At 33.0% G+C, this 14,424-nt stretch overlaps 1 protein-coding gene, 2 long non-coding RNA genes and 1 pseudogene across 6 annotated transcripts; 1 reads left to right on the forward strand and 3 right to left on the reverse strand.

Annotated features, from left to right (window-relative positions):
- Positions 1-2,389: 2,389 nt before the first annotated feature.
- On the reverse strand, positions 2,390-3,311 carry LOC117125716 (annotated as a pseudogene).
- On the reverse strand, positions 2,390-9,133 carry LOC103861724 (uncharacterized protein At4g00950-like). 4 transcript variants are annotated; one of them, XM_033288371.1, is made up of 6 exons: positions 8,404-9,133; positions 3,595-8,084; positions 3,046-3,338; positions 2,886-2,964; positions 2,688-2,803; positions 2,390-2,599 (listed from the first exon to the last, which is right to left on the reverse strand). In XM_033288371.1, exons 1-2 carry the CDS (start codon positions 8,884-8,886, stop codon positions 7,998-8,000), a joined length of 570 nt encoding a protein of 189 aa, XP_033144262.1. In that variant the 5' UTR covers positions 8,887-9,133; the 3' UTR covers positions 2,390-2,599; positions 2,688-2,803; positions 2,886-2,964; positions 3,046-3,338; positions 3,595-7,997. The 4 variants fall into 4 exon arrangements, with proteins under 4 accessions (XP_033144262.1, XP_033144260.1, XP_033144261.1 ...); XM_033288369.1 differs by having other exon boundaries at positions 3,510-8,084; XM_033288370.1 differs by having other exon boundaries at positions 3,160-3,338; positions 3,507-8,084.
- A 296-nt stretch (positions 9,134-9,429) lies between these two features.
- On the forward strand, positions 9,430-13,374 carry LOC103861727. Its single transcript, XR_631616.3, has 2 exons — positions 9,430-10,008; positions 12,425-13,374. It is a non-coding gene; the product is annotated as an uncharacterized LOC103861727 (long non-coding RNA).
- LOC103861726 lies at positions 12,242-13,509 on the reverse strand. Its single transcript, XR_004456636.1, has 2 exons — positions 13,380-13,509; positions 12,242-12,409 (listed from the first exon to the last, which is right to left on the reverse strand). It is a non-coding gene; the product is annotated as an uncharacterized LOC103861726 (long non-coding RNA).
- Positions 13,510-14,424: the final 915 nt, after the last annotated feature.

The following is a 14,424-nucleotide window of genomic DNA, read 5'->3' on the forward strand; positions in this document are numbered from 1 at the left end:
GCGACCAAGCGGGATGATCGCTCGGTCGCTATGTAGCGACCGAGCTTTGGCTCGAGCTCGGTCGCTACGTAGCGACCGAGCTTTGGCTCGAGCTCGGTCGCTACGTAGCGACCGAGCGGGATGATCGCTCGGTCACTACGTAGCGACCGAGCTTGGCTGAGCTCGGTCGCTACGTAGCGACCGAGCGGGACTATCGCTCGGTTGCTACGTAGCGACCGAGCGGGACGATCGCTCGGTCGCTACGTAGCGACCGAGCTTTGGCTCGAGCTCGGTCGCTACGTAGCGACCGAGCGGGAGGATCGCTCGGTCGCTACGTAGCGACCGAGCGAGACGGATGCTCGGTCGCTACGTAGCGACCGAGCTTGGCTCGAGCTCGGTCGCTACGTAGCGACCGAGCTGTGTGCATGCTTGGTTGCCGCGTATCGATCGAGCTTGGCTTGTCTGCGGTCTGATTTCCATACTCGAGCTTGTCCGCGGCCGATTTGGATACATGTCCGTTGCCTTCGGAAAATCGGTATTTAGTGGTTCGATTGAGATTTGGACGATATTTTACTGCTAGTCTCTTCGTAAAGATTTCTTTACGAAGATTACTTTTCGTAAAAACAGTTATGCTGATTTTTACAGACTTTCAGACATTGATTCCGTCGTGACCGATTTTGACCCCAACAGACACAATTCTAAGCAAGCTCTATGTCTAGATGAATGCTCATTTGCTAACATATCTCAAACATCAAATGTCTTTGGTTGAATAATATGAAAGCAATCATTACTAACAAGTCTATTAGCTATCTTAGCATCTTTAACAACAAATGTCTTTGGCAAAGTATACTAAAAGCCTAGGAGAGTTGTCTCAGGCATTTCATCAAACACCTTTTGGGTGGAAAATGTCTGTTGATCAACTTTTGAGTGGCCAACTCAGAAGATGCATTATGAATACTCTACTAGCAAGGAACAAGAATGATCTACACTAAAACATCCTAGAACTAACCTAATCACCCTTAATCTCCCTAACCCATGAATTCAAAAGGTGATTACTCACTAATCTCCATGATTCCTCTTAAACCTATATTGGATTTCAGATTAACCATGTAGAGAAATAGATAAGAAATCAACAAGAACACAAGATGAAAGCAATGAAATCTGAATCAAAAAAGGTTTTTTACTAGTTCTTCTCTAGAAAAGAGATTATCTTGCCTCAAATGGCTTACAAAAGTACTTAACTTAGGTTTAGAAAGTGTAAAAACATCAAAACAAATGACCAAAAGGCCCCTGAAATGACATAAAAATCGTCCAAGCAAAACACGCAGAGTGACCTAGCATAGTCGCTCCAGAAGGTCACTCCCGACGCGTTTTTTTGTGTCTCGACGCGTCAAAACGCGAGTGACTTGAGCTGGTCGCTCTGGCTGGGAGTGACTTGAAGTAGTCGCTCTGGCTGGGAGCGACCTCGGTAGGTCGCTCTGAGAGGTCACTCTGCGATGCTCGACCAAGATGGATATGCCTCTAGTAAATTGATCATAACTCCTTCATTACATCTCCAAATGACTTGAAACCACTTCCATTAGAAAGCTAACTCAATTTGCTGTGTCTCCACAAAATCTTAGCAACAGAAGATTTCTCTAAAGGCTCCATCCATGCTCATCTTTCACCCCCTTTTGGATCACAATGCTCTCAAACATCTCAAATCACTCCATGGCACACTCCAGCACCTAATAAGGACAATGAATGCAAAATGCAACCTAGACATGGCTAAATCCTAATCTATATGATGAAAATGCTCATGGATGAATGGATAAAACAATGTAAATATGCAAGATATCAGACATCAAGCTTTTGAGAAGAAAGCTTCCACAACTCAAACATCGTTCATGTACCAAAGACGGCAAACCAAAAGGCGGATCAACCGTCTTTCGTCGTACACATGAATGCAGAGTTTCCAAATTGGGTTACATAGTCAATATGAATCTGGGAATTGTTTGCTGTCAAAAACAAAAAAAAAAGAACCAATAACATTGAATTTGACTTTGTTTTATTAATCTAATAAAATACATAATCGAATAACATTGAATAATATTAACGGTTTTTGATTAACAGATCTGGGTCCGATAGTGAAATTAATCAGGTTTGAGTTTGACCATTGACTAATTTTATCCGCCAACATGGGAAAAATGATCATTTAATTCCTGAAGTATTTGAATTTAACATTTTTATACCTCAACTCTCTACTATGCAATTTAAGAGCACCTCCAACGGTGTACCCGCTATTGGAATCCTTAACAATAGATAATTAAAATTTTTTTGAATAGTTAAGGACTCTAATCACAAATGTTGCTTCAATGGTGTTATATGTTATAGAATCCTTAGAAAAAAAATTTAATAAATTTGTAAAACATTTAAATTTAAATTTTTTATTTATTGAGTTTTCATTTCCTTTCAGTCTCTAAGGGAAAGGGAGAATGTAATTTTACAAAAGCAAGAACAAACAAACAAGGGTCCTTTGAGAATAAGAGAAATACAATGGAGGATAAAGTGGTTTCAGCTTTGGGTTATCCCTTAAAACCTGTGCTGCTTCATGGTTCAGGGGATCTTCAGAGTTTGGTTCCTGTGTTAACACAGAACAATCAGTTTAAGAGAATCAAATAATGACATAAACACAAAGCTTGATGACGTATCAGGCTAATTGTTTCTACCGTGAAGAGATGGAAGAGTCCATAGATAACAGTGTTAATGTTAAGAACAGGTTTCCAGTCTTCACGCAAGATGTTGAGGCAAACGTTCCTTCCAAATCAATATTTGGATGATAAACCTACAAGAGACAAAACAAACAAACTTATTTACATATATAAACAAGTCACATACCAAGTAGAAGTCAATATTCATAATCCAACCTTGGTTTTGCATTTAGCTTTAGGAGCTTCATGAGGATACACATGAGAAACATGGAACGTGAAAGCAAACGTACCATTACTGTATTAATTCACAAGAAAGAAACAAATGAGTTTCCAAACCATTACAAGTGTGAGAAGAAAAAACAAAGCTGGACTTAACTGGTAGTAACCATCATCAGGTTTAATGGAGACTTCAAAGTTCATCAAATCATCTTTGCCATTGGGGAGCATAAGAAAGAAGGAAAGAAAGATAAAAAGGGAATATAAAGAAGACCTTTGTGAAGATGAAGTTCACCAGCAGATTGCTTCAATGCTTCTTAACGGAAGCCCCTCCTCCTCCTCCTCTGCTAGCGTTCTGAGCTTGTTCTCTTTGCTTCTCCTTTACTTTAAACAACCCAATCATTGATTCTTCTTATAACGTAACCTCTTTGAGAAACTCTTCTTACACAACAGCTGTCACAAATCATTATTAAATCAACTGATTCTTAATGTGATGTTTGATCAAAACAAGGTCAAGATTCGAAGTGGGGAAACCTATCAGATTTTCAGAAGATCCCTAAAACAAAACTCAGAAATGAAAACTTCAATAAAGCTTGAAAATGGAGGAAGAAGATGGCTTACAACAAGTTGATAAATTCGATACGTAAAATGATGATGGGAAGAGATTACGAGTGGATCAAAGGTCGCCGACTCTATCTCTCTCACTCACCGGATTCTTGTCCTCGGAAGCTAGACGACGAGGAATGTTGTTTGAATCTTCTCCCATCGTCGAATCGCCTTTGATATCGCCAGAGCTATTTTTTTTCGGGATACAGAAAGAAATGATTTTTTTCCCCACAAGCAAAAGTCACCACCCCTCGTCTATCAGCTGTTGCCAAGCACGTAAGGATTAAGTCCTTAGAGCAACATTATTGGTGGGATGAAGAGAAAGAGAGAGGAAGAGAGTCCCTTGTTTTTTTTTTTTTGGTCATTTGAGAGTAAGGGACAGCCCTTAATTAAGGGCTTTTCCCTTCTCTTTTTTCCTCGGTTCCCACCCTCTTCTCCTAAGGGATGCCTTAAGAGACTCCCAATAATGTTGCCCTTAAACACCTTGTTTAAGGACCCTTTCTTAGCTAAAGAAAAAATAAAACTATTATTATACTCGAATTTACCTAGGATTCCGCGCTAAGTTCCATTTACGTTTCCGCGTTGCGGATGGTCTTAACTCCTCAAGTGATTGTTGACTTGGCAACATTAAACCTAAGAAAAGTCCACGTTAAAAACATAAAGGTAGACGTTAGAATTAATTTTCTATAATTTCTTTTTATCTTCTTCCAATTTTCTTCACCAAATCAAAACCTCAATGTTTAAATAGATTTACTCCAAATAAGAAGCTCAGAATCCTAAATCATTTCCACACTATTACGGTCTGTAGTTCAAAGTCGAAAGTTTCGACAACGGAAACTGAAGGAACACCAATCTGAACTGAGAAAATGAAACAAGCGAAGGAAGTGATGATAAACAAAGCTAAGTGGGATGTTCTATGGTTGCTTTTTTGGTAGAGATGATTCTGATGTAAAATAAGAGGAACAACAAGAATAAAAAGTTGCAGAGACAATATACCTCTTGAGCTTGGTACTTGAACACAAATAATTGAGAAAAATGTTGGTAACACATAACCTTGAGAAAGAAGATAGATTAGTTGATTAGTTTTGATTGACAATCTGGGATTTTTCCCAAAGCATATAGGTTTCATTTGTCTTCTTAACGATTTGTTTGTTTTGTTTCTTAAGATTTCTAATTTGGCACTCTGTTTTCCAAGACATCCGAGAAACAAAATTTTCAATCTGTTTATTAAAATTCATATTCATATGATATTTGAAAACTTTGGTTAAGAAAAATTTGAAATCAGAAAACAAGCGGGTACAACTTTGTCAAAATAGATTCAAGGTTATGTACGTGTTTGATTTAGGGGAAAATGAATCAAAGGGTTTGGCTTTTGATTTGTAGAAGATTTAGGCTTCCAATGTTACGAACCGCTCCGTTCTGCACCGCAGTTGACAGTAACAAAAATCTCTACATATACTATATATCTATACGTTTTTATAACTGTTAAAACCGCATCGCAGTTAAACCGCTTGTCCTGCAACGCTCAAACTTCAGTTACCATTCGGAGCCTTAGAGTTGAAGATTTTATCTGGGGAAGAAGGTGACAAGAAAAAAAATAATAGAGATCAATTTTAAAATTAACGTTTGCCGTTTTGTTTTTAACGTGGACTTTTCTTATGTGTAATGTTGCCAAGTCAACAAACATTTGAGCATTCAAATTGCATAGTAGATAGTTGAGGAATAAAAGTGTTAATTTCAAATACTTCAGGAATTAAATGATTATTTTTCCCGTCAACAAGTCATGCGATGTGGATTTTTCTACCGAACCAAACGACCGTCTCTCTCCTTTTACACAATAAAACTCAAGAAAAATTCTTTTTTTTTCTATTCGTTGGTGTTTGAACCCGATTATACCTTTAAAACGATGTATATATGAAATTCAGTACTCAAAACAAGTGAAATGATAAATGTTCAAACCGAATAAAACTAAAGTCTCATAGATATGATTTTTTTCATGCATATTCTTTGTGCCAACGGCAAGAATACCAACTCACATGGCATATTTCAGTAGTAATTGTAATATGTATTTGAAAGATAAAAATAATTTGCATCTTATATTAATTTTAAATACAGTGATTTTAATGTAAAAAAACACGGTCTATTTAATTTAGATAGTTGGGTTACAATGGAGTTGCTCTCACTTTGCTTGATATATATACATGTTTGGTTATGTTCGAATATTCCTTCGGATTCGATATTACTTGTTCGGTCCAAGTATCCAATCTCTTCTGACTTAATATTCGTTCGGGTCTAGTTCAGTTTTTGGTCTAAGTTTTTCAGTTCGGGTTAGGATTTCGGATCCGCAGTAAAATATTGATGCTTATATAAGTTTATATGTAAACAAAAAGGAGACATTTCCACAGAAATGTCTACTACCAATTAACTTTTTTTATTGGTTATAGAATTCTTCAACCTTAAAACTCATATGAGCCTTTACCAGACGAAGTTAAGATGGCTTGATTTCAATTTGTGCTCCATGTGTTTGAGACAGTATACCAGAAGAAACTGCAAAGCTCTAATCAGTTAATTAAGGGCGCACACTTATTAGTTATCACTCTAGCAAGAAAGTATGTACGTCCCTCCAGAGTTACCCAGCGTTGACAATGATTCATTTTACAGTCGTCGAGGATGATGTTGATGTAAATGATACACCACAGTAGTACTGCATAAAGTAAACCGACAGACAAACACTACAAGCAAACACTTATGCTTTATTAGAATCTATTTTAAACAATTTATTACAAGATCTGTTTAATTCAGCTTTTACACGTCTAGTGTTAACACTCTAACACACGCTACTGAATGATTCCTAAGCTACAAAGCTTATGTCTCTCTTCCGTCAGTACTTCAGCAACTGCTTCAGCACGACCAAGACCACACTCAAGAGTTTTTTTCTCTCTATAAAATTAGTCTCTGTCTTTTCCAACGATCCTCGGAGCTATTTTATCATTAACTCCACGTTCTGCAATGCTTTTTCTCCAAGGCATCAAGAATATGGACATCTTCCAAAACAATAAGTGCAACTTTCCTTTTCTTTTGGAATTGCACTTATTTCACTTTTTTTAGGTTATAAATTTGCTACCCAAGTTTATTCCTCTTGCCTTTTCTCCAAGATACTTTCTTGCTCTGCAAGTCTACATGATTCCAGCTCAACACCTTGACTCCACATGGTCTTCATCATTCAACATGACGTCTGCTTCAGCCAGGGCCCCTGTTCGCAAAAATTATTAATCGTACATTTTATCAAGTAATTTTAAATTTTAATAACTTTGTCTATTTTTTTTAATTATAAGTTCTAAATTTAGCATTATATCTAAAAAAAATTGTAAAAAATTACCATAATTTATCTATGTATTTTAAAAATTCTTAGGCTTTGTTCGACCACTCCATTTACGCGTGCTATTAGACGACTTTGGCTTCAGCAACTAATTCAGCGACTACTTCAGGGCTGACATCTGACATCTTCAGATGAGAAGTAGAATCGTAGATTTTAGAGCCAAAGACATAACCGCTAATAGCGCGTAAGACTTGTTGCATATGTGTCTAAGCTTAATACACACGCCGACATACGTCTAACCCTAATTCAACGTGGGCTTAATAATTTATCATGGGTTGTAATGGGCACGAATACACTAAAAGTTTTAATTACTAAAGTCATATGTCATTTAAATTCTTATAGTTTTAGTTTTTTTTTAAAGTGTATTTAAAAAAAAACATATTAGTTAATTTATGTTAATTACTTGTTGTTACGGGGGCTATGATAGCTTGCACCTTGCTGGGATGGTGGCTGGACGTGTTCTGTCTCTTGCTTTGTTTAATATTACAGGTGTAGGTTTCGAGTGTTTCCCCAATGTAGTACTTGAAACAATTGATTAGCAATGTCTTTTTCACTTGTCTCTGTGTGTGTTAGTCGTAAGACTTTTGCTTTTAAACAATAAGCTCCTAGTTTTGCATTAGCTTCTTTCTATACATGCTTTAATGAGTCGTCCGTTTCTCACTATCTTGAATCTTCTTTCAGGGATATGTTGAGCCTCATTTTCAACGATGTTTTCCAGTCCAAACGAGATGCAGTTCTTCATATATTGATTGATATGATACAAGTCTAAAATGAAAGTTATAGACAAAAACTACAGAAGAAAAGAGTATATACTACTTTGACACGGAAGAGAGATAAACAAAACTGTTAATATGTACATGTATAGTGAAAAGGAAACATGAAGACGATATTATAAACATGAACAAGTTTGATGTGCGAAAGAGAGAAAACATATTGAGTTTCTCAACGTCCGAGGCATTGTCTTAGCTCCCCCACCAGCATGTGTCATAATTTGACTATATTAATTACTACATTTAGTGAAAGTTAAAACTGTAATTACTTTTTTCATGTCTGTAAATTATGTGGTATACACAGAGGAATATTAGTCTATTAACTGAAGAATTATAAAGAAACTGGAGAAATTCTTATTAGATGTTGGAAGAACTCATCCTTGGAAGATTATCTTGCCTACGTCTCCATGGAATGACTTGCTTAAACCCTCTGTAAACCCTTGCCTGTATTTTTATTATGCAAGCAAAATAGGCCAAATAATCAAAATTTTCAACCACAAAAATGTATAACTAAAACCCCAAATATAACATAAAGAGCAACCAATCAAAAAGACCAGGACTTTTAAGGAAAGTGAATGCGAAAAAAACTTTTTGTACTTAAAAAACATTTTTATTCAAATCCCACATTAGTTGAAAATTGGTTTTGAATTGTCAAATCAAACTCCAATCACGTAAAAACAATTAAACAACTGAAACGAGATTTTTAGAACAGAAGAAGAGGTGACGAGAAAAGTTAGCAGATTAAAAATGATTCAAAACGTACCAAGAACTGCGATTTGGAATGAGAAAGATTCAGAAGACTTCCTTTTCTTCTAACTCTACTGATCTTCACTGTTGTGTCGCCTCCGTCGCAGCAGCGACCGTTCGTGGAACGTGAAAAGTCAAATCGACACTCAGTGTCTTTCTCGCTTCTCCTTGTCAACGACAGAGACCGGCGTGGTACAGCGTAAGGACCATCAAGAACTGTGGTGGGAGATGGCTCATTCACGGCGGCTTGCAAAACCAGTCTCGGGGGAAGCTCAAGGCACCGTACGGTGTTCTGCTTTGACGCCGGCGGTTTGTTCTCATCGAAAACGCGTGGCTTTCCCGGAGCTTCCTCCCATATAAACGGGACTGATCCGGCGATGTTTACAGGCGGCGTAGCTAGGCCAGGAGTCTCGCAAGATGTTCTGCTTAACGGAATCGAGAAGAGAGGAAGCTTAGGAGTCGCACAGAACCGTTCTTGATTATCACTTTCACATTCCATAGCTTTTTTCTTCTTTTGAATTGAACTTTCTTTGACGTTATATGAATAATGAGTAGAGAAAAACAGTACGCTCGAATTATATGAACAGAAGTAAAAAGGAAAAGTAAGGTAGAATAATGTGAGGAATAGTATATTTTTTATGTAAAGTCGTAGAAGAGAAAATAAAACAGAACGCTCCTTGTGCTTGTGGCGCTTCTTATTCACGAGAGAGATACATAGAAGAGGAAAATAAATTAATTAAAAGAAGAGGGTCCTACAAAAGATTTTCATAACGTTGAATCCTTTCAAATTTCATGTCAAGCCTTTATTGCCTATAAGCTGCGATAGTGGTTAGTGGTGACAATAAATGATAGATATTTGTGTATTTTGAAGAAGTCTTGATCGTCGACAAAAAAAAAGTTTTTGTTCTGTCAATTATATTGAGTGATTTAGTCTTTAAACTAAACATATGTAGGCCATCATAGGTGTATCCTAAAATATCCAAGTCATGGAGCGTAGCAAATCATTGTTTAGTGATAGCCACTAATGAGATGACGTTGTTTCGTTAGTTTATTTATGGGAATCCATCCAATTAACTGAATAATAATGTTTTACGTTAAATAACGAATGCGTAACTTGTAACTAGTTTGCGATGGATTTATACGTGGAGCGAAATATTGGTGAGACAACGAGGAATGTGATGCGTTGAAAATTCAAAGGCTGCTTTTTGTCATTGCATGAGCTATTTATGTGTGAGTGGTGAAATAATGCATGTTTAAGCAGACAGAGTAAAAATTAGGCGCATCATATTATCCTTGTGAGCCCTTGCAAGTTTTGACATTTCATGCATGTCCTTACGTTGCTGAACTCCTCCAGAAACGGTATTTGGAGTTTCGTCCAAAATATGTGGCGGTTTTAATTCCAGTTCACATTTCAACAAATGTGCATCAAGAGAGTCTTCAAAAAAGAAAACATATATGCGCGCATAACTATATATAGTCCATGCATGGCCTACTTAGCAGGACTTTGCAATATAACTAAGAAGACATTTCAAATACAATACATAAGTTACAGGATATGTCAGTTCCATAGACATGCAGAAGAGAAATGCTATCCCCACACAGACCAAGACAGAACTTTGAGGTAAATATACATTTTTTTTTTCTTTTGACATCCACTTGAAAATATGCATTTAAATGTGTTTTCATCCCTCTATATATTAAATGAGAAGTTACTTTACTGATTTCTGGTGACGTGTCGCTCATATGTGAAGTTTTAAGAAATTGTTATAATTTGATTGGTCGAGTGTTCTTAATTTTTATTTATTTAATTCTGATCTAAAAATTTAAGGTAAGTCTAAAATCATTTAACATCACTTGCCATATAATCTAAAGAATATTACAAATAACAATTTATGGAAACTAATTCTCGAAATTATAGAAAGATTAATAATGTTTTATTTATTACTTTTGATATTTATAAACTATAAAATATAATGAACAAAGTTTTATATAAGATAATTATAATAGTTTTATACTCTACTTGATGAATTGTATTCGAATATAATTATATAATAACTATTTAAAATATTACAAAATCCAAACATGTTTATTAATATTATTTTTAAATTATTTATCGTTGTTTAAAGAATAAATTTATCCGAATTTTAAAATAATTTATAAAATGTTATAAATTATTTATAAAAATATAAACCTACTATATATTGATTGAGAAGTCACATAAGTGATTTTTTATTACGTGTCGATCATAAATGAACTCTTCAAATTGTTACAGTTTGATTGGCCGATGTTTTTCAATTTTATGTATTATAATTATATCTAAAAGAAAATGATAATTCAATTACCACTTTCCAAATAATGAACATAATTTTAGAAATAATTATTTATGGTAACCAATTGTTGAAACTATGAAAGAGTAATATTGTGATCAATTTTTTATATATTTATAAATTACATAAAATAAGAAATAAAAATGTTTATTTGAATTGATATAATGATTTTATATTCGTATAGAAAACCTTATATTTGTATATAAAGTATCATAATAACTATTAATGTCTGATAAATTCCATGCAAGCTTTATAAATCATTTATTAAATTATAAATAAATTTATAAAATTATTTATATTGGCTTATCAGATGTTTTAAATTATTATAAAAGGTTCTAAGTCATTTATAGAAGCTTATATATTAATTTATAAAATTTATTTTGAAAATTTATTTTATATTAAATGAGAACTCACTTAATTAATTTTTTATTAGGTGTCTTTCAGTTTTAGAAAAACTATTATAATTTGATTCATTAATAGATTTTATATTTTATTTATTTTATGAGTAAAAAAATCACTTCTAGAACCAATTTTTATCAGTATCCAAACGATATAAATATATTTCATAATATAAGTTATGGTAATTAAATATGTGATTTATATAAAATATATGTAATGCTCATAAAATCATTTTATTACTTAAGTATTTATAAACTATATAATATATTTCAAAAGTAGTTTATATAATTGATATAGTAGTTTTATATTCCTATGCATTTGAATATGAATATATAGATAATGTGTAACAAGCATATTGTTTTATCTTTTAATCTTAATAAAGACATATGATTTTAGCTATAAATTATTTAAAAATCAAATGTTTCAAAACTACATACTTTCAAAACTCATTTTTATTAAAAACTGAATTATGAATATTATATATAACTAATTTTAGTAAAAAAATTTAATACAAAATATCAACAGATATTTAAAATAGTCATAATCATCTTTTTCAAAAGTAATTATTCTTTAAAAATATTTAACAGTAAACGCATATACAATTTTTTATGATGAAAAAATATCTTAATTTGACAAACTATAATAAATATATTGTTACAAAACATTCAAATTTTGCGGACATCCGCCTAGTATTAATTGTATGTGATGTGCCCCGTGAAATCGCAATCAAGGCTTGGATTTCCTTGAATAGACTGAGAAATATCTTCACACTTGAAAGTTTCCTTACCAATATTTGGTTATATTTTCTAATGGCGATATATGATATCCTTTACAAGTACATATTTATACAATTTACTTTCTACCAGATTTGGATAACTAAGCTACATCCGATGAAGAATTTAGTATATGCAAATTCGCCACAACCATAAAAATTTAACGAAATATATATATTTTATATAGATGTAAAAAAAAAAAGGATGTCAAATTTTTTTTTTTTGTAAAAGTATCTTTGGTAAGTGAAAATGACCGGGTGCTGGTGTGTGTCCTGTTAAGTTTTGTATTTCTTGTTTTGTTTGGACACGGAATTAAAATTTCAGGAGTTGGTGAATCTGCAAATAATCACACAAAAAAGTCAAATATTTGTACGTCAATATGATCAATTTTGAAAAGATAATATGTTGCCATCGTATAAAAGTTTATATACATAATCACTGATACAATTACAAGATGTTGCACTGTTGCTTACAAGGAAACCACTTGCGTCGGAATATAATAGGGTTCGTCTCCTCGCATTTTCTGAAAAAATTACAGAATATGAGGTATATCCACGTTTGGGGGAAAAAGGTCCGGCGAGTAGTAAAATGCAAAATTGATGAAACAGGACAAACATTACAAACTGAAAAGAATATCTGTGGAATAGTTAAAAGTTAGACCTCACTGGATACATATACCGAATTTCTTTTATCAAGGGAAGAAGGTTGTGTGCAAACTTGTAAGTTTCAGCGGAAACATTCAAAGAATTTAAAGTATACTAAGCATACTAAACTTATTGTTCAAAACATAAAAATAAGTAGTTTTTTACAGGTCTTACGGCAATGAACGCTCTAACAAAGATTTGGTCATGTTGAACACGACATACAAGTACGGGGTGATCGGCAGTTCGGCCGCAAAACTTTTGTTGAAAAATATTCCAGTTCTCTATATTGTATCTTACAAACAGTTATCTCATATAATCATCAATTCTTTTACTATTTTAACTAGATAAAGACGTGACACATGGATTTATTATCAATCATCTTATATATTAAAATAGAAATCATGACTTCTTTTCATGTGTGATTTTTTAAGTTTGGACCATTCCTAGAAAATATCATATTTTACATAAGTTCATTATTATATCTTTTAATATCTTTATCTTTTTATTTGAAATACAAATCAATACTATTAAAACTGAAGGGCCTTTTTTGAGGTCACCTTAGAGTTTTAAAGTATTTACAATATACTGCCACTAACTTTATTTAAACATATGCTTTTAATTAAAATCAGTATTTTCGAAATTCTTTTTATTTAAACAGAAACACCTACATTACACCTACGTAATTCTTTTATTTTAAAAGTAACATAATGTCTTCCTAATGAAACATAACGTATCATTAAATAACAAAGTAACTTCTACATTTTAAACAAACTTCAATTGCATCAACACTAATTTTCCTTTTTTATAGATTAGATGTACCATCTCTTGTGACAAAAAAAAAAGATGTACCATCTCTTTGTATATTGAGAATGATGTTCCAGCAATACCAAGCTTGAACGTTTATTGGATTCTGCAAACTTCAAAATAAAAAAAATACATATCTGTTAATATCATTGTTTTTACCAGTCGTCACTTCCAAACAGAAGTTTTGCTTACAAACGATTGCACCATAAATCCTATATGTTGCATTTTTCAAATATAGTTGACCAAATTATTTAAATCCCAAACTTTCCCACATCAAATACCAAAAATATAATCCACTAAATCAAAACCTCAAAACTTGGCAAATAAACTTGATTGCCGGAAGAGCCTACCTAACAATATCGAATATGCTAAATCGTTTGTACCACCAATCTTTTAAGAAAAGGATCTAAATTTTTGGAGGTTCCTTAGATAACAATAAAGAATATACCAAAGCATAACTACCAGGTCAAATTTTTTATTTTCATATCTTCAAAATATAAATAACAACCAATCATAACAAGATTAATGATTTTAATAAACTCATGCCTTATATACTTTAACAGCATTGATTTGGAATATCTTAAACCCACGGCCTTTTTTCCTATATATACAGCATATTAACCTCGGATCAATCACGCAGATTTCAAAACAATTCTCATATAATGTTTTCTAAAAAAAAACTGGTCTGCAAACCAAAGTCATACACATCTGCAAACCATTCAAAGCCGGATTTGGTGAGACTTTAGAGATCATATTGGCAGACAAAAAGGTAATACTGCTATAATTTAAAATTTTCAAGAGTAATAATTAGTTTTACTTAAATCGTGAATCTTATATATTAAAACAGAAGTCACAACCTTGATTCATGTGTGATTTTTTTTAAAATGGACCTAATGAACCTATTCATAGAAATTCATACTATATTTTAATTCAGACTAATAATAAATATAATTTTTAAAATATTTTAATCATAGTATCTTTTGATATCTTTTCATTTTAAATATAAATATATTTATTTTAAAATTCTAACAAATCTGTTTAAAAAGATTTTTACAAGATCTTCATTTTTGAAATTATATTTAAATATTTT

Source organism: Brassica rapa, chromosome A03, assembly GCF_000309985.2.
Source record: "Brassica rapa cultivar Chiifu-401-42 chromosome A03, CAAS_Brap_v3.01, whole genome shotgun sequence".
In the NCBI taxonomy this organism is placed as follows: domain Eukaryota; kingdom Viridiplantae; phylum Streptophyta; class Magnoliopsida; order Brassicales; family Brassicaceae; genus Brassica; species Brassica rapa.

Bases quoted from the DNA above. Each gene is read 5' to 3' on its own strand.
- LOC103861724 (XM_033288371.1), bottom strand. From the start codon at position 8,886: ATGGAATGTGAAAGTGATAATCAAGAACGGTTCTGTGCGACTCCTAAG. The intron at 8,085-8,403 runs GTACGTTTTGAA...ATAAAAATACAG, and splicing joins ATTCCAAATCGCAGTTCTTG to GCAAGGGTTTACAGAGGGTT.